The following is a 27,995-nucleotide window of genomic DNA, read 5'->3' as shown; positions in this document are numbered from 1 at the left end:
GTCCTTGGACTCAGAGCTCCGGTTTCGGCCCGGCCTCACAGCTGCTCTGCTGTGAGATCAGTTTTAGTAGCGGAGCCCAGGTCCCCCCACTGCCCTGCTGGCTCCTGGAGAGGGAGGCCGGCTGCTGGTGGGGCCCTCAGCTTCACCATCTGCTCAGCAGCCTCGATGGCCTCATCTTCCTCTGCGACTGCCCCTAATATCTCAGTGGGGTGCCAGGTTCATGCCAGCGTGAACCATGTACCCTGGGAGCGTTCAGCTCATCTCTGACCCAAGGATGAAAGGCCGATCTGCCCTGGTTCTTACCTGATCCCAACCCATCAGAAGTTGGGGGCATGATGTCATATGCACCTGACCCAGGTGTCCTTTCTCTGTGACACACGGATTCTGCCCCCCATTGAAGCCACTCAGGGAGCTGGACATGGGCCCTCTGTATTCTTCTTCCCTATGGGAGGAGACGCCATGCAGGCTCCTCTCTGTGCCCCCCTTTCACATTCCTTGTAATGCCTCAAGGTGCCACCAGGTTGTCAGGGAGTTCAGAGGAGGGAGGAATGAAGAAGAGAGAAAGGGGGGAAAGGACATGAAGAGGGAGTGGTGGCTATGAGCTCAGGAGAAGGTGTTTTACAAATGTTGGGACATGAGGGGGTCCCTTCGTGACCTTCTGGTTCTCTTCTGATGAGAGAAGGGCCCAGGGCGCAGGGCCAGTGGGCCCAGACCAACAGAGACACCAGTGTCTGGAGCCTGCTTCCTGTCCCAATCTCATGGTCCCTTGTCTGGGGAGGGTTATGATTTTAAGGGTATCTCCCATGAAATAGACAGAGTCTTCTAGAGATGAGCATGAGGGGGACCGCATATCCCATTAGCCTGGACAGTCCCAATTTATGCCTTTTGTCTCTGCATCTTGGCCAGTCAGCATCTCTTTTTTCTCTCAAAAATGTCCTATTTGGACAATAAATAACATGGCTATCCCAAGCATAGACAAGCCCCTTGATTGGGGCAGCATTAGAGGGTAAGAAACAGAGAAAGGGAACAAAAGTGAGATTCCCTGGGCATAGGCTGAAGAGAAAGAGGGTGTGAAAGCCCTGGCCTCCAGTGGAAGGGACAGAGTACGGGCGGGAGAGGCCTAGGTCTGGCAAGACAGTGATGACCTGGTGCTGGCCTCCTTCCAGAAGCCCTAATGGCCTCGTTTCACGGGGAAACAGCTTGTCTGGCTCTATTTCTCCTTCTTCCAAAATATTCAAACCCATTTGGCTGCCACGGCCTTTGCCACTCACTAAATTTCATTGTGGTTATTTTGGCGGCAGCCCCTGATGGGCAGGGGGAGGCTTCAGAAAAGGCATGAGGTCCCAATTCTCCCTGGGGGCTTCCCACATTCTGGCCTTAGCCAGGTGCCCTGGCACTCTGAGTGGTTTGGAAGATTCTTCCTCGGGCCCCAAGGGTTTCCCCTTTCACCACCAGCCCCTGCATTTTTAGACTGTGGGATGTCCAGCAGGTGGGGTGGGGAAGGCCACAGGACCTACCCATATACTCTCCCTTATTGGTCTGCGGTTGGGGCCAAGTATGCCCTCTGTTTCCTGGGCTCCTGTGGGCCATGAGAGGAGGCCAGGAGTAAGAAGGCACTGTATGAGACTGTGGCCACCCAGGGTCGGGCCCAGCCAGCCCAGAACAGAGTGCTCTCCTACCTGCAATTGATCACGCTCATTGTTTCCAGTCAATTCAATTCAGTGAACCTTTCCTGTGCATCAGCTGCAAGAAAAGCTTGGTGCTAGGGGATCCCAAAGCAGAACAAGATATGATTCTTGTCCTTAAGGAGCTTATAGTCTAGTGGGGCGTGTAAAACATGTGAGCCCAGAGAGCAGAAAGGCCCATCAGATAGCTGTGTTGTGATAGAGGTCTGGGCGGCAGGCCATGGGAACTCAGAGTCAAGAAGGAGTAACCTGGCAGGAGGGCTGCATTTTGAGGAGGGGCTTGACTGATGTATCAGGGGCATGTCCAGAACAATGGCAGTGTGAAATCCTATCTGGTAGACAGAGCCTCTTGATCAAAAGGTACTGTGGTGAGAAGATGCAGGTCTGCCCTGGCAGGAATGAAGAGGCATGAGGGAAAGGCTGGGAGTGAAGGCTGAGCAAGCACATGGGTTAGGGTCACAGGAGATCAGGCCAAGACCAGACCATATAAGGAGTCTGGACTTTTCTCTGCAGGCTTGAGTAGCCACTGAAAGTGTCTGAGCAGGAAGGGAGAAGAGCAGGGCTGGGTTTGGGAAGACAATCTTCTGGCAGGGAGACTGTGATGGCAACAGGGAAACAACTTAGGAAGCAGTTGGCATCTTCTAGATGAGGGATAATGTGGACTCTCAGTTTCCTCTTACTGCTGAAATACTTCACCTCCTGGACCTAGCCAGGGTACAAGGAGGATCTGAGGCCCTATTTCTTTTGGTTGGGTGGATGGGGGCGGTGGTTCTCTTGCCTTGTCTCCGCCTCTCTTCGAGCAACCACAGACTAGTTGGGGCTGCCCTTTCCCGGGTGGAGGCCAGCACCTATGAAGGAAGCCAGTTGTCCCCAGCTGGCCCCCACCCATTCCCCCTGGGCCGCCACACACACTTGACCTGTGGGATCCAGGTGGAAGGGGAAGGAAAGGAGAGGGCAAAGGCAGACCTTTCACAGCCTTGCCCCCTCCCCCATCCTGGCTGCCTCCGGGTGCCTACAAGCAGCGGGGGCCCAGTTTGCATTAGGGAGCAGCTCAGATGATTAAGAATAGGAGAGATAATTATGTGTCAAGATGATGTAGCCCAAGTCTGCAGTCAGGCCAAGGTAGCACAGCAGCTGGCAGGCCCTTCGCAGGAGGCAGCCTCAGGCAGGGGCTGCAGACACCCAGGTGTGTCCTTCAGTGACTGGGCCAGCACCACAGGCAAAGAGAAAACTGACTTGGGGCACTGAGGGACGCTGGCATGGAAATGGGGATGCATGTCAAGGGACTAGACCTCCAGGGAGTGGAGAGGCCCATCCCCCTCCAGGAGGACCCAGCTGCCCTGCTAGGCTGGCCCCCACATGGCACCAGGGCAGCTCTCTACAAGTGCTGTACCCCGAGGGCAAGCTGTGAGCCTCTCTGTCCTCGAGGAAGGCGCTTCGGCTCCTGCCTCTGGGTATGGTTCGGCCTATTCTTCAGCACTAACAATGTCACGGTGGTGGGCATTAGCGAGGACAATCACTGCAGCGTGTGCTGGCATTATTGGAGACAATCTCAGCAGTAGTTATTGGTGTTCACAGTGATAATACCCAAAGCATTATTGGCATTGGCACTCGGAATATGGACAGCATTATTAGTATCTGCAGCAATCATATCTGTGGGGATATTAGTAAAGGGCCGATCAGCTGTGACTCTGGGGAGAAAGGGAACCGACAGTGACTGTGAGCCTGCTTGAGACACCTTCTCATGCGCCTTGGCCACCGGAAGTATGGAAAAATCCCCAGATTTTCCTTTGAGAAATGTGCTAGTCAGGAAGCGTTGGCACTCTCCACCTACCTGAGTCCAGGAGCTCCCAGAATGAGACGGGTAGATGGACCAGGGTTAGATGAGGAACTATGTCTTGAGGCGCCCAGAAGACAGGCTATCCATCGGTCTGAGAAGGCAGATCGCCGTATAGTACCCTGCTAAGATCTTTACCTCTTTTGGGCTACAGTTTTGGGTGAGTATATTAGCGTCCCTTGAAGGGACACCACTTCCCTGAATGCCGTGTACTCTGGTTTACGTGGCTGGAAGATAGAGACCTTTGTATTTTGGGGGACTGGAAACCCAAAGTCCTTTGCCTTTCACCCAGTTGCTTTCAGCTGTAGCCCAAAGCACTGCTGTCCATGTGTATTATTGGAGCACAGAGCAATGACGTCACTTGTCTAAAAATCCAAATGAAGTCATGTGGTAGGGGCCTGTTGATCTGTGTGAGGGGCGATGTGTTGGTATCCTCTCATGATGTGTGGGATCGCCAGGGGCTGTGATCTGGCATTCCATTAATTAGACGCACAATGAATTGTGCAGCTGAGTGGTGCCAAGCCAGGGCAGTTGTGCATTTGTAGACAGGGCAGGTTGCACAGCTGCAAACGGCTCAGCTCAGTCACTGCCTTTGATAGCTCCTTTCTGCTCTGGCTGAAGCCATAATTGCAGAAGGAGGCTTATTTCCTTAGTTCCTTTCCTTCCTTGAAATCCTGACTATGTTGCTCAGGTTAGACTTGGAGCAAATGAGGGGATGCGGCTGCAGCAATGAACAGTGCCTGCACGGTCGGGGGGCCCTGGCTTCAGGCAAGAGGAGACTGCAGGAGTCCCAGCGAGAAGGAGGATGCCCGGCAGAAGCCAGCGGGCAGTCCCTTGGGTGGCGTGGGTGGGCAGTGTGGCACAGTGGGGATAGGTGCTGGCTCTGGGGTGGGGCACAGCTGAGTGTGAATCCTGGTGGCGTGGGCAAATCACTAGTCCTTCATCAGCTCCATCTTCTCCTCTGGAACATGGAGATGGCAACAGCACTTACTCCAGGGGGACTGCGGAGAGGGCTACCTAGAATCACGGGTCGAGTGTCGAGCTGCATCCACTTTGGAAGACAGGTCATTGTGTGTCTGTGGGGAAGGACCTAATAGACAACAGGTTTTGAGGGGAAATGAAGTCATGTCAGAAGGAAACTTACTTGGGCCCAGGCTCCCTAATCTTGGTGCAGGAAGCTGATGCTGGGATAAGCTCACTGGGACCAGGGAGTGGGGAAAAGATGTCAGCCACCCATGTGTGATTGGGAGGACCTTTGTCCATCTCTACTTAGTCATTTGCTCTGTGTGGTTATCCAAATGGGCCACATGTCTTCTCTTAGCATCCACAGGCATTTTATTTTATTTACTTATTTATTTTAAAGATTTATTTATTTATTCATGAAAGACACAGAGAGAGAGGCAGAGACAGAGGCAGAGGGAGAAACAGGCTCCCTGTGGGGAGCCCGATGTGGGACTCGATCCCAGGTCCCTTCGGCCTGAGCTGAAGGCAGATGCTCAGCCACTGAGATGCTCAGCCACTGAGCCACTCAGGCATCCCTCCATAGGCATTTTAGATGTGTGTAAATAAATCTAGGACCCCCTTCTTTTCTAACATGGAGGCATCCCTTCCCATATCCATTGCTGTGTGTTTCTGTTCTCACATGTAAGTTTATTTATAGATCTAAGGAAACGTGTGTTTGTTGTTTTATGGACACCATGTAATTTTTGACATGGTTGATGCAAATGTGGGTACGTGTGTGTTTTCTACCATTCTGTGATCTTTGGGTGAAGAGGGGTGTGGAACGCCATGCACTGGGCAGGAATGCAATCTTCTGGGTAATGCATATACTTGAAGAGACGACCAAATGAGAGCAGGTGCAGATCCACCAGTACTAGTGAGCAGGAGAGCTCGAAGCCAGGCCTGACTATGTGACGGCTCCAGGGTCCTGAGACACAGGTGGTGAGGTGAGACATACAGTTTTGCCCAAAGGGCCCTGTAGGCATCACCTTGCATTCTGTAGGCAAATGGATGGGCTGTCTTGAGCTTGCCTCCAGGTTTGCCTGGGACCCAAGGCTGGGGAAACTGAGGCTGGGAACCCTTACACCCTCAGGCTGTGTGGGAGTTGTCACTCAGAAACCTCACAGCCCTTTGAAGAGGAGCCTGGTCTCCCAATCTCAGGGTCTTGCCCCCATTCTTCTACCTGCCTGCCTTTCAGGATCTCTCAGTGTCTGTCTGTCTCTCATTTGCTCTAGTTGAGGTATACACTGATCCTGCCCACATTAGAGGAGGTGGAGGTTTGCATCTGGTCTGGACTTTAAGAGGTATGGGGGCCAGAGGGAACATGGTGTGGGGGTCAGGGGAAATAGTTGGGGGGTGGGAAGGGTGGCGATTAGAGATAATCCAGAAAGTGGGCTCCTAAGAGCCAGGGAGCAGAAAACAAGGTGGGTGAGGCTTCCGCTGGGAAACCAAGAGGCTAACAGAGTCTCAGGGCCTAGATCACTTCCGCCATGGGCCACTGCTGGCTTTGGGGGCTGAGGCCCCGGGTGACCTGGAGGGTCACGCACTCAGTGGATGGGGGGCACTTTTTCCAGCCCTTGGAAAAACAAAGAACAGATCGGGTAGTAAAACAAAAGCAAAGGAGACCTGGAAGCACCTGACAGCCCTAATTCATCACGGCCCAAGTTTTTTCCTGTGTTCCCATTATATTTGTTTGTAAAAGTGGAAATCAATTTTGAAGGTAATTTTCTGGAAAGAATGGAAGGGAGGTGGGAGGGCCGGATAAGGCAGAGATGGTAAAAGGAAAAATTTAGGCCAGGCACAGCCCAGGGGCAGCTCTTGGCAAGGTGAAAGAAAATTGCATATTCAATCTCCATCCATGAATCTCCCTCACTGCTGCCCGCCTCCTGCTTGAAAACAATGAAGGCTTTTTCCCAACGCTGGGCAGGGCCTCGGTATCAGCCTCACTTTAACTTCAGGATCATTAATCCCCTGATTATTGAAGGAGAAGAGAGGGTTGCAGCATCGTCAATTCCGAAGGCATACCCCCCCACCTTGTGATCGGGCCCTGGCTGGGCTGGGGGTGGGGGCAGCCCGGTTGAGGTGAGGTGTTGTTTCAGAAGAGCCATGGAGGTGGGGAGGGAGGAAATGGGGAGCCAAGTGGACTGGGGGGAAGGAAGCCAGGAGGAGGGTGGAAGAAGGCAGTCATTACTGCATACCTCTGTTGTGTTGTTATTGCAAATTAAAAGTAGCATGTTCCACTCCACAGCTATCTTTGGGGAGGGAGGGGCACCAAGGGAGGTGGGGGATCTTATCATTGCTTCTTCAGCAGACCAGCCGTGGTGTCACCGTGTGAGGTGACATTTGAATTTACAATTCCGCTGAGAAAAGCCATTAATTCACAAATTAACATTTCTCCCTCTCCCTCTCTCTTTAACACTCTCTCCCTCTCTCACATGGATGTGCAAGCAATTGAAAAGACAAAGGAAATAGCCTTAAGGAAGAGACTTTACTGCTAGTCTGTCTGTGCTGAGACTGCTCCCCCTGCTTCCAGATAGATAAACCAATTACCTGAGCAGCCCTGCTCCTGGCCGCCCGCTCGCCTCCTTTTGTAGGCTGCCTCCATGGCCGGATTACACTCGGCGTATCTCATTAATGTAAACCAGGCATGCCCTGCTCACTGGTCTCTCTTCCCCACTGTCTTTCTGGAGGGGCAGCGGGAAGAGAGCTGGGGTCAGAAAAGATAGACAAGGAGGACTCTGGGAAGAGGACCCCTGGGGAAGAGGCCCTGGGACCTTGGGTGTGACTCGACTCGGTCCTGGAGGAGGCTCATGGGGGAAATCCGCAGGTGAGCATTCCCTGGAAGGCTGGCACGGATGGAGGTTGAGAGGCAGAGGCAGGAGCCAGAGCCTGACCCCCTCAGGCCCACAGAGCTGGTTTCCATGGCCTTTTGGTCCTGATGCAGAGGACTGGCAGAAGCAGAGAGCCATCCAAGCCTGGCTTGCATGGGAAGAGCTTAGGGAAGTTTTGCTGAGCATACACCATGTGAGCAGGACAGGATTCAGCCTGAAGGAACTGGGAGGGGAGCCGAGGAGTGTCCGGAAGACACCTTGAGGCTGCACCATATTACAGATTCCTTAACCTAAACCTGGTATGTTGGCACCATTATGTCTGTTTATCACCTACTCCTTCCACACATACATCCCCAGCTGTCTGCTTCCCTTCTCAAAGAATACCCCCACTCCCACCCGGGAGTGTGGAACCGGCGGTGGTCATGCTCTCAGAACCCTGGCGTGAGCTTACATTGTCAGCAGGAAATCACAGAACCTCTTTTGGCTTTCATTCTCCTCCAGGCCCTGGTCAGGCAGTCAGAAAACATTATATTGGCAGGGGGAAGCTGAGAAGAGTTTGAGTTTCTTTAAGGAAAGGTACTCTGTGGATGGTTGCTGGAATTATATGATTTTACCTGCCCGATACCACCCAGCCCCAGGTCACAGACTCTGCCCTCACGAAGCAGCTCCTATGAAAGTCCAGAAACCAAATCTACACGAAAGTAGTAATCTGTCTGGACAAGTGCCTGAGTTTAACTGTATCAACAAAGCTCAACCTATGTTCATTTTCCAACAAATAGTCAAAACCTGGCTAATGTCCACTCCAGTCCAAGAAAGAGTTAAGGTTCAAAGGTCAACAGTCACTAAGACATCAAAAAATCCACTTATGGACATACATTGTTATGATTATATCTTCTCAGTAACCTGGGAAATTAGACAGTTTGCACCTGAGGGGAGGATCTTTTCTTAGTTGGATCATATTTTTTAGCCAAATTTTCTGTCAAGTTATGGCCATGAGTATAACACTGACTGTATCGTTACACTTCTGTAGGGGTAGGTTATGTAGATATTTTATTAAGAACTTAACCTTGGCATCTGTGCACACATGGGTTTACTTTTTTCTGGCTGTGTGAGGTTGACACAGGTGCCTGAATTTGTACATAAATCCCTGTGTTTCTACTAGAGACTGGCAGCCAGATCATTAACCAGTGTAGTTTCCCAGCCAGTTCATGCTGTTGTGGATAAAGAGTTATATTTGGTTGTTTGAATAAGTTTGTTGAAATTTAGCACAAAAGAGACTTTTTTTTTCATAAGGTGCCAGAATAGATAGGTTCACCCCACCCCCCAACCAGGAGAGAATGTACAAATCTGCAGTGGAGGGAGGTACCCATGTCTCTCCACCACTGGAAACTGGGGTGGGTGTAGCACAGTATCACAACTTTTCCAGCAAAGGCCTCAAGTCCTCCCCACTCCCCGGCCCCCACCCCCCATGTCTGGACATTCTTGCACACATGCATGCACACCCATCTTGTCAGAATTTGTCTTCAACTCCTAGTCTTCCACTTGGCATCCACCTTCCAGCCCTGCAGGTAGGCATCATTCTCCTTCCTCCACGGGCAAGGGCACCAGGCGAGAAATCCGCTGCCTCAGCTCTGCCCTTCTTCCCCAAGTGCAGGCTATGGATGCAGGAGGGAGGAGCCAGGTCTTGCTGCTCCTGGGCTCACCTCCCCAGATGCCTCCTCCTCTGCAGGCCAAGGGGCAGCTGGGAAGGGCAGGGGCATGGGGAACACTTCAGAAAGGGTTTGGAAGGAAGGTAGACCAGATTGCTGCCTGGCAGAGGAGTGGGTCTGAGCACCCTCCCTGACCTTGCTGGCTGCTCATGAAGGAGCCCTGAGCTCTGAGCTTCCCTGCCTGCCTTCTTCTGAGCCATGGTGGCCACAGGGCTCTCCAGGACCCTCCCCATTCTGTCCTGTGTGGGGGTGAAAAGGCAAGGAGGGTTGGGGGAGGGCTGGGCCCTGGCTCTGGGGCTGGGAGACAGATCACGAGCCTCAGAGCCGAGTTGCAGCAGAGCCAGTAATTCAAACCATCCTGACCCTTCGGTGAACCCGAACCTGCTGACCTTGACAACACCAGACAAGGGAGGCCTCAGAAACCTCAACCTGCATGAAGGCCTCGCTTTCTCTCCCTCCCTTCCTTGGAGCCCTGTGGCCCAGCCTCCAGGTGGCTCCTAATTTGGCTGTCCCCACCAAATGTCAGTATCCCTCCCTCCCTGAAGTACCCGCCTGCCTGCCTGCCTGCCTCAAAGCACCCTCTGTGCTCAACTCCACTGGAGACAGGACGTGGGCATCTCACGGGGCCCCTCCAGGGCCAGGCCAAGGAATCCCCCTTTATACAGGGCTTTTACACCTTGCCCATTCTCTTTCCGCCTGAGGCTTCATCTTTTTCAGAAGCACTAGCTATAGTGTTTGTGTGTATGTGTGTGTGTGTGTGTGCGCGCGCGCAAGTGCATGTGCACACAGGCACGCACGCATGGGGTCTGGGTGCACACAGGGGCAGGGATAAAATGTGATCGAGACAGAGCGGACGGAGGAGGGAAGAAAAGCCTGAGGAAAGCAGCCCCAGGAACCTGCATTAAAGTCAATGCAGTTTATGAAGTGTATGCTCTCCTCCTAGGGAGAGCTGGATTCCATCCAACAGCCTCTCAGAGCCTGGCAAACAGCTCCTGAAGCAGAAAGTGCAGGCAGGAGCTCGAGCAAGCCAGTGACAGAGGGAGGGATGTGTGGACACACACACACACACACACACACACACACACACTCAGTGCCCCCTCCCCTCTCTTCCACAGACTCACACAGAACTCCCTAGACCCCAGCAGACTGCAGAGTTGAGATAGATGGGTGCAGATAGTGCGTTTGGTAGGAGTGACTCCAGCTGATTGACTTTCCTTCCCTTTCACCTCCCTGCCCCCGATCTTCAGCTCCTCTGGTGGTGTGGCCAATCTAGACACTCAGGCAGTGTGGACCCTGGCGGACTGGTAGCATGGCAGATGGGACGGAGGGCAGCATGGACCACCGGCACAGCCAGTCTGTGGAAGTTGCTCTGCGTGAGGGGCAGTCTGGGGGAGGTATACAGAGTAAAAGGGACCAAAATGTGGTGTCTCAGGAAGCTGCCTTTTTTTCTGATGCCAGGATTCCTTTTCTCTGGTCCCTTGGTCCAGGCCAGCCGGGTACCTTGCAGCTAGTGAAGACAGCTGCTGGAGGCTCTGAAGGAGAAACAATTAGAGACGTATTTTTTTTCTGGGAATTCAAAGGAAACAAATGGTTGACAAGGTTAGGATATGAGCACTCAGAGGGACTTGTAAGCAAGGTGGGATATCTGTCCTTCTAGACATTTCTTCATGTGCACAGACACGTGAGTTCATGTGTGCATACCTAATAATAATATGTACATGGGCCAGAATCTTTGACTTTAAAAGAAAGAGGAGTGTGTAGGAAAGGCCTTCACCCCTACCTGTGGGGTTGGCATTCCGTTGCTTGGCAACCCCTGTGCTTCCGCAATGTGCCTCAGCTGGGGATGGCGAATGGGGAGGGAAGTCTGCCTCCCACCTCTTCTCGGAAACTTTGTGTCCCTGTTCCCGAGTTCGGCCAGGAGCTGGAACAGAGGAGGACAGCAGAGGTAGAGGTGTCTGAAGGCGGACAGTCGAGGGAAGAAGTGTCAAAGGGAAAGTGAAGGATGGACAAAAAGTACTGATTGTGGGGGATGCTCTGAAGCCAGGAGATGATAGGCATGGAGGAAGGCAGAGAGTGGCCAAGGATGGCTTTCGCCCTTTCTCTCCCCTTCTGTCTCCTTTCCCCTGCCTCCTCCCCTCCCTTCCTCTCCTCATCCCTCCCCTCTTCCCGCCACACATCTTTATTGGTTCCGGTAATAGCGTTGATTTGCATGTCAGGCAAAGCCTTGCTACACACACAAAAAGAAAACCCCAGCCGTGGCGGTGTGGCAGTGTCAGCTCTCGCTGTTGTTCGACAGTGTAAAATTAAATTAATAAAGCCCCCAACACAGGAAAACATAACAGGAAATTAATGGCCTTTACTGTCGCTCTGATGCAGTCATTTGCAACCCTGCTTTCCGCACCAAAGACTTCATAAATGCAAGCAGTTTCTCTAAACAAGCATACTTAGGGCGGCCTGGTATGTAATTTTTCGCCTTGCTTGTGTCCTTTGAGCTAACAAAGCCCCCTTCCTTCCTGGCTCCAGAGAGGTTTCTAACTGGTTCTGGCCCCAGCTGGCGCCCAGCACCAGGCAGGAGGCCCCGGCCTCTCCGTGAGAACCCACATAGGGCTGAAGGAAGACTCAGGGTCTCACACAGACACTCAGCCAGCCCTTTCCCACTAGCGGCCCATGAGCCTGGAGCCCTAGCCTCTGCCAGCCAGCCAGCAGGAAGGCACGGTGCCTGCTCCCAAGCAGGAAAGTTGATCACTCTGGGGAATTCACTCAGACGCACCCAGTGCTCACTGCTCCCCTTTCTCTGTGCATTTCAATTCTCCCTCCACGACCTGTTAGCTCCCCTCCCATCATTGCCTCTGGTCCCCACTTCCTTCCAGCTTCATCTCTACCTGCTCAGCCTCCTACTTCATATATGGGTCACACACACTCACACTAGCTGTGTGCTGGCTGCACGTGCCCATGCCCTTTCCTGCTACAGGTAACTGGGAGGTGTGGGAGAGGTTACCTATTCAAAAAGGGGAAAGTAACTACTGGTATAATTCTCTAGAGTTCTAGGTCTCCCCTCTACTGTTTGGTTAGGAAATATGAGGACCCTAGATGATCATTCAGGTCATCCTTCTGTCTTTGGGCAGATTTCCTATAAACCATTTCAGAGAGTTGAGAGTCTGTGGTTTTGCTTTGGTGTGTAAATAGTGGAATATTGAGAAAACTTACACTTAACATCTCTGGGGAGCTTTGTATCGATGTGGGGCCAAGTGCCCACTGTGTTGGGATGTACGAGAGGAACAAATAACCAACCAGGGCTGGGGTCTCTAGGAACTTAGAATCTACTGGGAGAGGCAAGGCCATCACACATCAGACAATAGGCTGCTAATTAAATGCTGAACCATGTGGCTGAGCATTCAATAGGAATCCAGGGAAGTGGCTAGAAGAGCAAGCAGGAGACGGGACTTGAGCCCAGGAATGGCTAAGATGCAGAGAGACTGTCTCCAGAAACCCCTCCCATGTGGAATGAGGCCAGTGGCTAGGATGAGGTTGGTGACAAGGCAAGGTCTCAGATTCTTTTTTTTTTTTTAATTTTTTAAAATTTTTATTTATTTTTTAAGATTTTATTTATTTATTCGTGACAGACACAGAGAGAGGCAGAGACACAGGCAGAGAGAGAAGCAGGCTCCATGCAGGGAGCCTGACATGGGACCCGATCCAGGTCTCCAGGATCACGCCCTGGGCTGAAGGCGGCACTAAACCGCTGAGCCACCCGGGCTGCCCAAGGTCTCAGATTCTTAGAGGTCATCTGGTCTTATCTGCCACTCACATAGAACTCTCCCTTCCAGCAGTTCTGCCTGCCAGGCTGCAGCCCCTGCCTGGACATAGGACATACATGGACAATTGTCATTGTTAGCAGAACTGCCTTTATACTGAGTCAGGGTAGTGTTGAGGGAAGGACCTTGTAATCCAGATGTCTGGATGTGGGATCCATCTGCACTCCTTACTGGCTGTGGGATCTTTGGCTACTTACATAATCTCTTTGAATCTCACGTTCCTCATCTTTAAAATAGACAACAGTATTCACCACTTAGAGTGATGGTAAAGATCTCCCTTTGACACCCTCTCTTCTTTCCATCTATCCTTCCCAGTTTGCTGAGCCCCGGAATGGATTTTAGTTTATCACATGATGTGGTCCCTGCACTGGAGGAGCTTCCCCACCATCCCGGTTACCTGTCTCTGAATTCATTCTTGACAGTTAAAAGTCCCTCCTTTGTGAACACTGAACTCTAGAGAGTCTAGCCAATGCCAAGAACAGTAGAACCATGCCACTCTCCTGGAGATACTACATCCATAATGTGGCCTAAGATTACATTCGATTTTTTTTTTTAGCAGCTCTGTCAGACTCAAGATCATATTGAGTTGGTGGTCAACGAAAACCTTGAGATCTTTTTCACATCAATTGCTATCAAGCCAGGTCTACCCCATTCTGCACTTGCATAATTGATTTTTTTAAACCTAAACATAGGGCATTCCATTTATCCCTGTTGAATTTCATCTTGTTGGTTTGGGCTCTTAATTCCACCTGATTAAGACATAAGGATGTCTTCTGTAGCATTATCCTAGTAGAGTTTTTCACAAGAATTACTTGTCTTTAAAATAAAGGAGAGACAGGGAACCCTGGGTGGTGCAGCGGTTTAGCGCCTGCCTTTGGCCCAGGGCGCGATCCTGGAGACCCGGGATCGAATCCCACGTCGGGTTCCCAGTGCATGGAGCCTGCTTCTCCCTCTGCCTATGTCTCTGCCTCTCTCTCTCTCTCTCTGTGACTATCATAAATAAATATAAAATAAAATAAAATAAAATAAAATAAAATAAAATAAAATAAAATAAAATAAAGGAGAGACAATCACCCACCAGTGGAAACCTCCCTCCTGGTTGCAATAAATGAATGCTTTGGATACTATTGGGCCCAGTAGCCATCTACCTTATCACTTGTCTTCATCTTGCCCATAACATTAGGAAGGAGATTCTTTGTGAAATGTTAACATTCACCACATCCACAGCATTTCCTTCATCAATAAAAAATGCAATTTAAGTTGATGAGCAGATTGAGCACCTGCTAGATAGAAAACATGGCAGGAGGAGTGATTTACAAAAGTAAATAGAATGCAGCTCTTGACTGCAAGAAGCTTCTAATCTAGTAGGGAGATAAATGTGCACATCATTATATAAGCAGAATGTGATAGATGCTGTGATCAAGGTATAAAGCGCTATGATGAATATTTTTTAAAAAAGAAAGAGAGAGAGAAAGAGAGAGAGAGAGAGCAGTTGCTTCCAACCAGGGCAATTAAGACAGTTTTAGTGGGGTTGGCATTTGATTGAAGCACTGCTACCTAATTAATGTGCCGCACCTTCTTCTTGGTAAATGCATGCTGGTTCCAGGGTATCACCATGTTCTTTCCTGTGGCCCACAAATTAACTGTATAATAATTTCTTCTGAAAGATTTCCCAGGATGCCTGGGTAGCTTAGCGGTTGAGTGTCTGTCTGCCTTTGGCTCAGGACACAGTCCTGTATCCAGGGATCAAGTGCTGCATCAGGCTCCCTGTGGGAAGCCTACTTCTCCCTCTGCCTGTATCTCTGCCTCTTTCTGTGTGCATGTCTCTCATGAATAAATAAATAAAATCTTACAAATAAACAAACAAATAAATAAATTCCCCAACCCTAGCATTACCATTTATTAGAGCATTATTTGCATAAGCATACCATCTCCACCCCCACCCCCTCCCCCACTCCCCCTTGACAGGGCAGATGGCTTGGGCTTTGTCACTGCCTCACCCCTTTCCTTGTGTCTTCTTAAGGATTATCAAATTTAGGATCCTATCTGCTTCGCCCCCTAGGGTCCTGGTAGATGAGTTATCTGGGCCTGGGAAAGTTAAGTAAATTGAAATAGTTAGGGATCCCCTGGGTGGCGCAGCGGTTTGGCGCCTGCCTTTGGCCCAGGGCGCGATCCTGGAGACCCAGGATCGAATCCCACATCGGGCTCCCAGTGCATGGAGCCTGCTTCTCCCTCTGCCTCTCTCTCTCTCTCTCTCTCTCTGTGACTATCATAAATAAATAAAAAAACTAAAATAAATAAACTAAAAATAAATAATAATAAATAAACTAAAATAATAAAATAATAAAAAAACTAAAATAAATAAAATAAATAAAAATAAAATAAATAAAATAAATAAAAATAAAATAAATAAAAAACTAAACTAAAAACTAAAAAAATAGGGAAGGAGTTAACCTGCCTGGCCCCCTCCTGCTGATCCCATTTTGAAGATTTTTTTTTTTTTTTTTTTTGGTGGAGAAGGCAAAGGCAAGCTGAGGAAGCACCGAGAGGTTCTACACCTTCTCTCCTTTTTGGTCTCAATCTTACTCTGCTTCCCAAGTACTGAGCGTAAACCTACCTTCCTTCTTGGTCTTTCTTCAAACATAGCTACGAAGGCCCTTTTTTCTTCCTGATAGGTTCATGCTATTCTCATATCCATCCTTGGTTATGGGCCCTTCCTTCCTTCCATCTGTTATGTGTCCTTTTTAAGAGGGGGAAAAAAAAACTTTTGTCTGATAATAAGTATCATACATGCTCATTGTAAAATATTTGGAAGATACAGTAAATTAAAAAAAAAAATCACCCTGATCTCATCACTGAGAGATAACCACTGTTAGAATTTGGTCTATTCTTCACAGTCTTTTTTTCCCCTTCTGTGCATATATAATTTTTTTATCAAAACTGGAATGATACTGTATATATACAGCTTGTGTCTTGCTATTTTTGCTTAACATTATATAGGACCATTTTCACATATCATTAAATATTCTTTGAAAACATGATTTTTTAATGGCTGCATAATCTTCCACTGTTCGGTGTACATGTCCTTTTAAAATCTAGGCTCATCATTTTTAAAGCTTATCCATGTGCAACAACCACGATTTTCCTTAAATGTCCTTCTAGTTCAGCCCCTCCCCCCACTCCAGTGCCTTTACTTTGTCAGGTTGATTATTTGAGCTTGTAGAGGTGAAATTTCATTTTTAGAGCACCCTGTCCTTAGGGAATTAGACTCCCTTGCCATGGGATCACGACCGTTCCTTCCCTCCACGTGTAGCCGTTTGCTTTCCTTGAGTTGGATTCTGTCCAATGCCTCCTCCCTTGGCTACTGTCAACTCTAGACATGGTTGCTTTCTCCCCAGATCCCCATCACTTCTCTTTTATCGGCTTTTGTTTCTCTCAGAATTAAGCAGCTTGGAATAGTGAAAAGGGCATTGGACAACTGAGAACCTCAGTTCCCCTCCTAACGATGACTAGCTGTGTGACAGGGGACAATTACTCAACCTTTCTGAGCCCTTTTTTTGGTCTCTAAGAGGGAATCAGCTTAAATGATCTGCATGATAATTTGCAGCTGTAAAATGCAATGACACTGAATCCAGAGTAGCAATTTCTTTTGTTGCTTCTTTTTTTCCTCTCAAAGGTAAATTGTTGAGGGAGGCAAGTTACAAATTTATCTACCTTTGCTTCTGGAATTCTGTTAGATGAATCAGCCAACATTTTTTTTTATCACCTCGGGCCCTACTCTAGGTTTACAGAGATGAAAAAGATGGGTCCCTGCCTTCAAAATAGTCACAGTTTAGTGGAGAAAACAAACATTAAAAAAACAACCATGCAAACAACAACAACAACAACAACAACCATGCTACATATAGATTCTAAATTTGGCTCTGCTTCTTACCGGCTGTTGTAGGTAATTTGGGGCAAGTTACCTAACCTTTCCATCCTTCGGTTTCTCCAGGTTACGAACTCAAGCTGCCATACGCATATTTCCTGTGTTTGCTTCTGTCTCTTCCAGTACTTGTTAGCTGTGACCTTAGGAAAGTTCTGGAACCTCTGTACATTTGTTGAGAAAACATTTGTTTTCTCAACTCCAAAATGAGGATAATAATAGAAGCTTCCTGCTTAAGTTCTGGTGAAAATTAAATGAGTTAATATATGTACAATTCTTAGATGATTGCCTAATATATAGTAAGCACTTCATGTTAGTTGCTGTTATTGTAAGAATTAAGTCAGTGTCTATATGTTACACATAGTGTCTGCTACTGTAATAGGAACTGGATCGATTTCAGTTATTATTACTATTTCTACAATAGAGGTTTGGATAGATGGCTACTGGAACACAGAGAAAGAAGAAATTAATACTGCTGAGGGAGGAGCTAGCCATCCATTGGTATAACTTTGAGGAAACTCAATCCAGAAAAGCTCATGGGACTTGGCCAAGGCCATCTAGCACGTGAGCGACAAGACCAGGATTTCAACTCCGATGTCACTCCTAGTCCAGCGTTATGTTAGGATCACTAATGCAAGTTAGTGTCCCTAGAGGCATGTGGGTGTAAATGGGCACAGCAGCCCAGGCAGCTACCCCTACTTTTCCCCCCTCCCATGAACTTCACTGTTTGTTTGTTTAAGATTTTATTATTCATGAGACACACACACACACACAGGCAGAGACATAGGCAGAGGGAGAAGCAGGTGTCCAGTAGGGATCCTGATGCGGGACTCAATCCCAAGACCCAGGGATCAGGACCTGAGCCAGAGGCAGGCTCTCAACCACCCGAACCACCCAGGCGTCCCTCACTGAGTGGGCTCAAATTTCAGAAGCCCAGAAGCTGAGCTTGGTCAAGGAGAACAGGTGGTCTGCCAGGGCCAGGCCAGGCAGAACCTGGTCTTGCTCAGAGCCTAAGCTGTGGGCCCTATTTCCAAGGGCTTCTTCATGCTCTCCTCTTGAGTGTTGCCTGGCCCGGGCACACTCGCAGGCAGGTTGTCCAGTTTAAGAATGGGAGGCAACGGGGACTGTCATCCCATCTCCTGGGACAAACGGTGATCCAGGAGGGTGATCCCAGGAGCGCACTCTCCAGCCTGGCCCTTGCAGCCCCTCCCAGCACAGGGCAGCACGGCTTGCCCCCTGCTCTCCCCACCCCCCTCCTCCTGTTTTTCCTTTAACACCCAGCATCTCCTCTTCGGGCGTCTCTCCCTGCCTTTCCTCGCGTGCACTCCTCCCTCGCTCACACTTCTTTCCTTTCTTTCCCCCCTGCCCTGTCCCCTCCGATCGCACGAATCCCGGCGCTCCTAGCTCCTCGGGTGCGAGAGCCGCCCGGCTCGGCGGGGCTCCTGGGCTCCTGCCGGCCCCCGCGCCCCATCCGCGGGGAGGGTGGGCGCCGCGTGGGGGTGGGGGTGGGGCCGGGGCTGCACCGGCGGGCTGCGCTGAATGACAAGCGGGATATTGATCGCATTCTGAACTCAGCCCAGCCGATAGAAGGTAATTAATGACTCCATTTGCCTCAGTACCGAGGAGAACAATTGAGTTTGAAACTGCAACAACTGGCAGCTGGGGGTGAACCCCTCAGAGGGGGAAGGTAGTGTTGGAGGAGCCAGCGGGGGAGGGCGGGCGGAGGCCAGCGGTCCGCACCGTGGGGAGCAAACGTCAGTGCGGAGCCCCCACCCCAACCGCAGCCAGCCCCGGCCCCTCCAGCGCCCCGGGCCCTGGCGGGCTGTTCCTACTTCCTCCATGCTTTTCTCTTTTCTTCCTCGATCGCCTTTTTGGGTCATTTTCTGCCTTCGGATGGAGTAAGACTGACTTTCCTCCAGATTGCTTCTGCTCTGCTGTGATCTTGCACACTTTCCTCACCATCCCTTAGCTTGGTACCTCATTTGTAAAATTGAACTAACGGTATCTCTTCGGCAAGTGTTCTGTGAGAACTAGAGATAATGTGTGTGAAACACCTAAAGCCTGCCTAGCCTGGAGTTAGCGTCCATAAATGATGATGATGTCCATAAATGATGATGATGTCTTTGACACGAAAGGCCAATTTGGTACAGTGGAGAGAGGGCTCTGGGGTCAGACATCCTGAGTTCAAATCCAGTCTTTGCTACTCACTAGTTGGATAATGTTGAACAAATAATTTTGCCTCTCATCTGAAAAATGAGAAGTACCTCGCCACATTGAGTGAATTTTTTTTTAAGATTTTATTTATTTATTCAGGAAAGACACAGAGAGAAAGAGGCTGAGACACAGGCAGAGGGAGAAGCAGGCTCCATGCAAGGAGCCCGATGCAGGACTTGATCCTGGGACTCCAGGATCATGCCCTGGGCCAAAGGCAGGCACTAAACCGCTGAGCTACCCAGGGATTCCCACATTGAGTGGATTTAATGAGTGTGTGTAAAAACTCTAATGTTGGTTTCCCCATAGACAGGTAGATATGTGTATTGGGTCTTAGAAAACTGAAGTTAGCATAGTTCTTTACCATGCTTTTTTTTTTTTTCTTTACCATACTTTAAAAGAATTCTTTTCACTTGCCTAATTCCTATTTTTTGGGACTTGGGGGGTGGCCCTTGTTCATCCCATCTTGATTTTGTAGACTTTGATGAGCCTTGGTGCTTTCTAACCAAGGAAATGGCATTATTACTCCTGTCTCTGATCATCACCCAACATATCTTTTGGTCAGTGCACAAGAATCTCTCTCATCCCTCCCAGTGACTACTTTGAGAATTCAGGTAGAAAGTCATCACAAAAAGAGGACAGAACTCTTCTGTGCCTAGCCCTCATCCCTAAGACATGGTGTTCAGTGCCTTCCCTCCTGCCCAAGCTGCTGATACCTTGCTGGACAAAGTTCATGATTGGCCTGGGTTCAGAGAGGTAGAAGGTAGGGCTCTGCTCCAAGGAAGCCCAGAATAGTTGGGGAATGACAAGGCTAAGTGAGTGAGCGAGGAGAGCAGATCTTTTGCTGAGGAGTGAAAGACATTTTTATTAATGATTTTAGAAGTGGTACATGCTTATTGTACAAAGCCTGGACAATATGGAAAAACTTAGTTGAAAAGAAAACAATTTGCTCATGATCAGAAGATAACCATTGTTAACTATGCTGGTGGCTCTCCTTTTGGTCAAGACAATCTTTGGTTTTGCAGTTGTCTTCATGGAGACTGGGGCACTGCTGCTGGATCCCATGCTCTGAATGTTGGCCGGGCAGGCAGCCCCTGCTGCCCATTGCTGCTCTGTCCTCAGCTATCTGAGGATCTTCTGGTGCAAGGAACTGGAGCATCTTCTTGGTGCCAGGCTTCCTGGTGGATATGCCCTTGAGCTAGCCTCCTACCTTATTTAATCAATACTTTGTTTACTGTGAGTCTGTTTCCTCACCAGTAAAAAGGGGATTATAATCCCTACCTGCCTTGGAGAGTGGTTAGGAAACCCAGATAACCTAAGGTCTATGAAAGTTTTTGTTAACTGCTCAACAAATAGGAAGCAGTCAGAGGAGAAGCCAATATGAGTCTTTGTTCCCCTGAAAGAATACTATTCATCAAAGTTTTAGCTGAGCAGTTTGTTTAATTAACTTCTTTATATCCTGCCTTATTCCAAAAAGGACTTGTAGTAGCTCACTCTCCTTGAGAGTGCACTTGCTGTAGTGCACAAGACACTCGGAATGGGCTCTAGTTCTGAAAATCCTACTACCTAGTTGTGTGACCAGACTGGCCACCCTCTCCCCTCACTGCTCACCCTTTCTAGTTTTCCTTCCTGCAAAATGAGAAATTTGGACCATATGTCCCCTAGTTATTTTGAAACAGTCTGTGCTCAGCCAGCTCAGGGCCATAGGCTGTGCCTTCAGTGTAGAGAGGATGCTAGGAGGGAAACCATGCCCCAGATGGAGTCAAGTGGTCCCCAGCTTAGCCCCTGGGTTTGGAACTTGGGCATCAGAGTGAAATGATGTAGTGGGCAAGCTCTGGGTGAAGCAGACCTGAATTCAAATCCTGACTGTCATTTACTAGCTGCCTAGTCTTGGCTAAGCTACTTAATGTCTCTTTGCCTCAGTTTCCCTCTCTTTCACATAGGTATCACAGTCCTGGCCTCACGGGGTTTTGGGGAGGATTCAGTGGCATGTGATAAACTGAGTACTGTGAGCTGCTAATGGATGGTGGCTGGATAGGGGACAGCAGGAGAACAGGGCTAAATCTTCCACATGTGGAGACTGACTAGCACAGGGTCCTTTCCTCACTCAGGCAGGGTGCAGGGTGAGGTCTTACTAAACCTAAGCAACTGAATTTTCCAGCTTTAATCTAAACACATGGCCTGGCAATGGAAAAGAATATTAAAAATCAGAACTGTCCCGTAGAGCCCGGGACATGTGGCCACCATACTCCAGCCCTCTTCTTGGAGCCTTGACAAGGAGTTGGCTGACAAGGGGTTGGCTTATCTCATCACGATAAAGGCCCAGGGCCTCCTCCTATCATTTTGGAAGGCCTTCTCTGGAACCAGCTCCACCACCACGGGCCATTAGACCCATTTTATCCCAACCCTACCGTCTGTGACAGGGCCTCGGTATGGGGAGTTCAATTTAGAGACTGTCTCTGGACCCTGTTCTCAAGCGACCTCTGCTGCCTTCTTTGGATGGCAATTCTGCAGCTCCCAGGTCAAGTGCTACTCTTAAGTGGGAACACAGTGTTCTCTGTCCTTTGGGTAAAAGCACGTAGGTGGGCAGGGTGGTGTTGCTGAGAGTGATGCTGTTAGAAGCTCACCAGCAGCGGGGGTAAGAGAAGAAGGAGCATAAGTCTACCCAGGGACCTACTATGGATCTTCCCACATCTTCTGATCGCTAGGGATGTGTGAGATTTGCCTGATAAGTGCCTGGGTGTTTTGGGGTGTCAGGCCAGCCAGGTGTCCAGTACAGAAACCTTTGGCCAGGGGTCTGGATCAATCATTCAGTCAGTCAGTCATCAAACACACCCTCTATACCCACGTCCATGCCTGGCGCCAGAGCCACGAGATGCATCAGTGTGGTCTCTGCCCACAGGGAACTCACAGCCTGGCTCTTTGGTACAAGGGAGCTGTCTCTATTGGGTCAGGAATCTTCTTGGAGAAGGATGCTATCTAATTACTCACACATGGGAACCCCGGGTGGCTCAGCAGTTTAGCGCCTGCCTTCAGCCCAGGGCGTCATCCTGAAGACCGGATCGAGTCCCACGTCAGGCTTCCTGTGTGAAGCCTGCTTCTCCCTCTGCCTGTGTCTCTGCTTCTCTCTCTCTCTCTCTCTCTCTGTATCTCTCACAAATAAATAAATAAAATCTTTAAAAAAAATAATTACTCACACTTTTCATTCCCCACTTACTCTGAAACCTGGATCAAGACCTGGTCTTGCCTCCTCCTCTGTTTTGGCCCAGCTCTGCCAGAGCCAGTGACCATCCAGGCCTCGCAGTGGTCTCCTACTGCAGTTTCATCCCTCTTCTTGCTGTCACCTCTGAGGGTCTCCCCTTGAGAAGTCCCACCCTGGGCACTCTCTCTCCATCATCCTGAGGACCTCCCTGCCAGTGGTCAATGCTGATGACCGGTTCATGCTCTCTTCCTTTTCTGTTCTCATCTTCCACATTCTCTTTTTGTGTCTGCCTGTCTTCCTCTCCTGTCTTCTCTTTCTGCTCCCTCCTTGCCCTACCCTCCAAACCTACCCCCATCCCCACTCTTCTTTAGTTGGATAGCCAGGTTTCCTGTCCGAGTGCCTTGTCTCCAACCAGCACTTCGGAGGGCTTCTGGTGTTTGGGAGCATCTTCCCTTCTTCCTCTCCCTGTCTGCCTCTTCTCTGCTTCTGCCTTTCCTCCTTCCCCGGTCTTCTCCTTCTTGGACCTCTGACCCCAGGCTTCTCCCAACCACCTCTCCTCACTCCTTCCCCCTCTTTCCTTGCCTTCATCCCTTCCTTCCTTCTCTGGCTGAAGGAAGGTGGGTGCCACCGTGCCTCTAGAGAAAACCTGCCAGAGCTCCCTGTCCCCATCATGATGTCACTGCCCGCTCTCTGTCCCGACACCCTGGACTCCCCCAAACCCCCAGAACTTTCTTTGTGCTCCTTCACCGTTCATCATTACCACTGCCTTTCCTGCCTTCTCATTGCCTTCCTTCTCCCCTGGGGGGTTTCCTCAAGCCTCCCATGGCCTCTGGTGGGGTTCTCTGCAGGCTTTCATCACACCACCTTGCTTCGCCAAATCCTCCAGCACCTTCATTCTCTCCATCACCCCCCCCCATGCCCTTCCTCCTGCTATTCTCTTTGCCCCGCCTCCTGCTGCCACCTCTTCCAGAAGCAGCCTTCCCTTTGCCTTCCCTTCCTCCCTCCCCCTTCCATCACCACCGCTGCCTCTGTAACCTGTCTTATCACCAGGGCCTGAGTATACAAAAAAATAAATAAATAAAAAGGTCAGTGAGTGGAGGGAGCGGCAATAACCCCTAAAACAGTACTATCAGTGGAACATGATTGATCAATTGAATTCCATAGCGGCTGAAAAATGTGGGATTAAGTAGTGTATTATACGCACAATGAGTTGAGGCATGATGTTCATTTCAAGTTCATTTCGCCGGCCTCTGCCACCAGATCAGGCAATCAATAGGGGCAGCAGATATCATATATCACCTCTCTGCGGGCTGGGGAGAGAGCACCATAATCTCTCGCAAATTTAGAGTGACAGATTTGTCAAGATCTGAAGGGCCCCTGAATAAATGAAGGAAAAGAGACTCCTCCAGCCAGTGACCTGAGGACAAAGCTTCAGTTCAGCCCCTATACACGCACACACACACACACACACACACACACACAAGGTTGAGCCAAGCCACACACAGGCTTATATACAAATCCACACAGAGGCACAATATGAGCCTTCCCACACACGTGCACACACCCATGCACGTAATGTATGAGCACATGCTCACAGACAAATGCACACTTTCTTTCCCAGGGCCCATTTGGTGACACTGCAACAACCACACACAAAGACACTGCTGCCTCCCTAGGCCCTAACAGCAGGGCTTCCCAAAAGGTAGGAAGACTCCAGCAAGAGAGGATTAGACACAATGGAACGTGCAAATAGCTTTGAGGGGTGGAATTAGGATGATGGCACATCCTTGAAAGAAAAGCAGGCACAGAAAAAACATGGGGCACATGAGCTCATGCTCCCCATACAATCACACATGTACACACACACATTCTTTGAGAATAGTTCTCACTCTGTCATTTACACATACACAGATGCATATTTATCTGGATGTTTATAATATAATGTTTGTAATATTACAAGTGCATTTACGCAGAGAATACCCACATAAAAGGAAAAACTAAATATGCCACACCCTAACTCATGTAAGAGAGACACACACACTCTCTAAGACAGAAAAACATTCCTGAGGCTTAGACAGTAGAAAAACACAACAACCAAGTTTTGTGTCTCTAGGAATGCCAGGAACATGGAAATACCATGGAGCCTGCTCCTGTGTCTGTCTATCTACCTCAGACTCAATCTTGGGCTTCATTTCTCTCTTTCTTATACACACACACACACACACACACACACACTTTTTTTGCTTTCCCACCTCCTGAGGAACAGAGTGGAGAGAAGACAGCAGGTCCCATTTGGACAGCAGACCCCCATGCTCCATCTGGGAGGGCAGAAGAGAGGATGGCTGCAGGATGAGGTTAATCAATATGTAATATTTTCTATGGTCTCCTGAATGATACTGTACGGTGTTACTGTATATAATGCAATATTGATTATATCATATCGTATAATCACCTATAAACTGATATATATAATAGTCCCAGAGGAATACCCTGAGGCCTACAACGTGGGCTGGCCCCAGGCCCAAGGCTCCCCGGTGGCTCTTGAGCTGAAGGAAGCCAAGGAGCGGCCACACTGTGGCTGGGGAGGACTCAGCTTCGGCCTGGAGAGTTGCTGGGTAGGGGTTCAGACAGAGAGAGAGAGCAGGCACTTAGCTCACTGTGTGCTCTGAAACCCTAACAGAACTGATGCAGGGGTGCCAGGATGGGGAGGGAAGGTAACAGAAAGCCTAGGTCGAGCTGGACGTGGACAGAATTGGCCTGCAGCCCCAGGGAGCGGGCACTAGTGTGGCACCGCCATGGCCTTTCCTTCGCAGCGTGAGTCTCAGCTCTCTGTGAGAACCACAGGAGGAGCTGGCGGGGCTCGAGGGGCTGGCCTCCGACAGAGACCTAGTCAGAGTCCGGGTCAGAGACAGAGGCTGAGGAGGACAGTCTGGGCACAAGAGTACCCACGAAGTCTCTGCCCAAGGCCGTGTTTCACTGCTCACATGCCACCTGCTGTCCTCCTGCTCTGCTCGGAGTCCTGGCCCCATGCAAGCAGAATGCTTCAGCTTGACTTTCAGAATCCCTCCTCCCTCGGCGGTGAAGTTAATTACCTCACCCAGCCTCCAGGTTACACTCAGCCTCGGAGATTTGATGATTTTCCACCCTTGGAGTCAGTGGAACTGAAATTCATCTCAGAGCCGAGTTCAATTCTCCACAGGCTCAATGATGCTGGTCTGAGCCACCCAGCTCCTCCCCCAGGCTGACGCAGGCCTGGGGACAGCAGGGGTTCAGGGGAAACATCTCCAAGGAGACCCCCAGCTGTACCTCTGCCCAGTGTTCCCGCAGTGCACCCCCCCTCCCCTCCCCGCACACTGGGACAACTTCCCATTCTCCCCCGAGGTCCTTCAGAGGCTCTGGCTCCCCCAGCCAGATCTCTGAGGCATGGTCAGCCCCTGGGCCAGCTGCTCCAGCCTAGAAGCTGGGAAGGAGGGGTCCCAGCAGGGGTAGGAAGCCCCCTCGACTTGCTGTGCCGCTGCTGGCCCATGCTGATGTCCCCACTGTGCCTGTGTCTTCTAGATGTGTCCGAGGGCTCAGTCCCCAATGGAGACTCCCAGAGTGGCGTGGACAGTTTGCGGAAGCACTTGCGAGCTGACACCTTCACCCAGCAGCAGCTGGAAGCTTTGGATCGAGTCTTTGAACGTCCTTCCTACCCTGACGTCTTCCAGGCATCGGAGCACATCAAATCAGAACAGGTGAGAAAGAACTTTCTGCTGTCAGGAGTGGACAGAAACTGGGCAGAACAGGCCTCTGGAGAACGTGCGTACCCAGCATTGCAAATGCTGCATATGGGTGCACCGTGCGTGTGCTGTGTGGGCACACTCACATAAGGACATTATGGTAGAGTTAGGAAAAGCCATTATGGTACATGGCTGTCGGAAATGATAAGTTCTGGGTGCTAGGATGGTCTTGGATAAGCCTTGTCACCTTTCAGAGCCTCAGTGTCCCCATGTGTAGAACGGAGGACTTGGGTAAGGTCTAACAGGTCCCTTCCAGCCCTGCCATTCCATGCGTCTGGCATGGAATACTCAGGAAACGTCCTTATCCCCTTGCCATATCCCAGAGGCCTTACAGAAAATTTGTGCAACCCCGGGGTGCTCTTCTCGCCTGATATCAGAAGGAGAGGCCCCAATGCTTGCTTCCTGCCCCCAAATCCAGCTGTCCAGCATGACTTGACAGCCTACCCCGCAGACCCCATACTTCCTCCAGATGCAGAACAGCCCTGCGTGGGTCACAGCCCACAACACATTAGCACAATACACAATGTAGGAACATATCTCCTAACTCCTCACATTTACCCATGTGCACGTGTTTATACACCACACAGACACCTGCTCCCTCCCCCCACTCACAGCTCACAGGACTCAAAGCACAGCCCCCAGGTCAGCGGGAAGAGGTGCCTTCTCCCATACCATAGCTCCGCACACCTCCAGCGCCACCTCCAGCGCCTGCCTCCACCCACACATCCATAGAGGCCCCCCATGCACACACTTGAAGATAGGAGCACACACCCATTCCTCCCACGCCTACAGCCCAGGCCTGACCCACACTGCCACACAATACAGTCAGCTGGGCTTGCACGCGCACACACTCATGCACACACTGTGCACTCGCACACCTGCGTGGCCCCGCAGGCTCTGCACGGCACAGTTCCACTCTAGGACTCCAGCAGCTCCCAGCCACTCGCCTTCCTCTCCGCCTGTCCTTTTATCCCATAAGCTGTTTGTCTTCATAAAACAAAAATCAAAAGTCTTTTTAAGGTGCCCTGAGCCATAAACCAACAAAGGAGGAGCCGGCCGAGGCGGGCGGCTCGGAGCACCCTCCACGAGTCCCCGGCTGTATTACAATGAATAACCTTTATTTACTTTCATTAGACTATTAAACACCAGCACAGTCATTTTTCCCCCTGAAACTCGAAGCAGGGCCCATAAAGCAAATCCGAAGCCTAATTGAGTTCATTTTAATTTCTCTCCGATCACAGCGAATTACTCTGGTGATAAATCAGGGGGCAGCTTCACCCCCAGTAGAAGGCCTAATTTGCAGCTAATTACAAAACTGATTTCTACAGGAAGATCAATACGAGAAGGAATTGGAAATGACGAGGCAATCCCGGCCAGCCAGGGAGGGGAGGGGGCCCTCTGGGGGGGCCAGGAAGCGGAAGGGAAAAAAACGGACCCGAAAGAGCAGAAAATCAGTTTTAATTTAACGTAATATTAATCAGAGCAACTTTTCCTGCTTTGTGCAGGCTCCTGGTCGGCCCAGCTCCGGGGTCTGGCTGAGCGGTGACGGCAATAAAAAGGCAATTACCCGAGTGTTTCGGGCAGGACACCCTTTCAGAGGCAATGACTGGCCCCCTCCCACCCTTCTGTTAGCCATGTGGACTCTCCCCCTCCCCAATTTCATACCCCAGTGCACAGGCAGAGAGCGAGGGGCCCGTGGGGCTGTCTTTGTTTGTTTTTTAAAAAGGGGGCGCCAGCACCCGATCAGCCAGCCCAGCAGTGCCAGGCCAGAGGCCCCCATCGGCCCTTCCCCCAGCTCTTGCCTGGGCCATCAAGTGCTGGTTCGCCCCTCCTCCCCAAGACTCCAGGGGACCTGGAAACATCCCTTGCCTCTCAGCAGGGGGGACCCAACTGCTACACTCCACCCTTGGGGCTTCTTAGGCAGGAGATGCTATAGCAGTTTAAAGGGTGCTGAGATCACCACCAATGATGTGCAGGCTGCACCTCTAGCTACCCAGAGTCA

The 27,995-nt window shown here is 50.3% G+C and overlaps 1 protein-coding gene across 19 annotated transcripts in view; it reads left to right on the top strand.

Annotated features, from left to right (window-relative positions):
- PAX2 (paired box 2) overlaps positions 1 to 27,995 on the top strand; it is a 92,615-nt gene that overhangs the window by 44,411 nt on the left and 20,209 nt on the right. For 14 of the 19 annotated variants that reach the window (XM_077877969.1, XM_077877970.1, XM_077877968.1 and 11 more), the window contains 2 exons: positions 5,757 to 5,825; positions 25,773 to 25,948. In XM_077877969.1, coding sequence (XP_077734095.1) covers positions 5,757 to 5,825; positions 25,773 to 25,948 — 245 coding nt within the window. The remainder of the gene's footprint in view (positions 1 to 5,756; positions 5,826 to 25,772; positions 25,949 to 27,995) is intronic. The other 5 variants (XM_077877959.1, XM_077877958.1, XM_077877962.1 and 2 more) reach the window with 1 other exon arrangement.

This window comes from Canis aureus, chromosome 29 (assembly GCF_053574225.1).
Source record: "Canis aureus isolate CA01 chromosome 29, VMU_Caureus_v.1.0, whole genome shotgun sequence".
Classification (NCBI taxonomy): Eukaryota; Metazoa; Chordata; class Mammalia; order Carnivora; family Canidae; genus Canis; species Canis aureus.
This window is presented reverse-complemented; position numbering and strand designations above follow the sequence as displayed.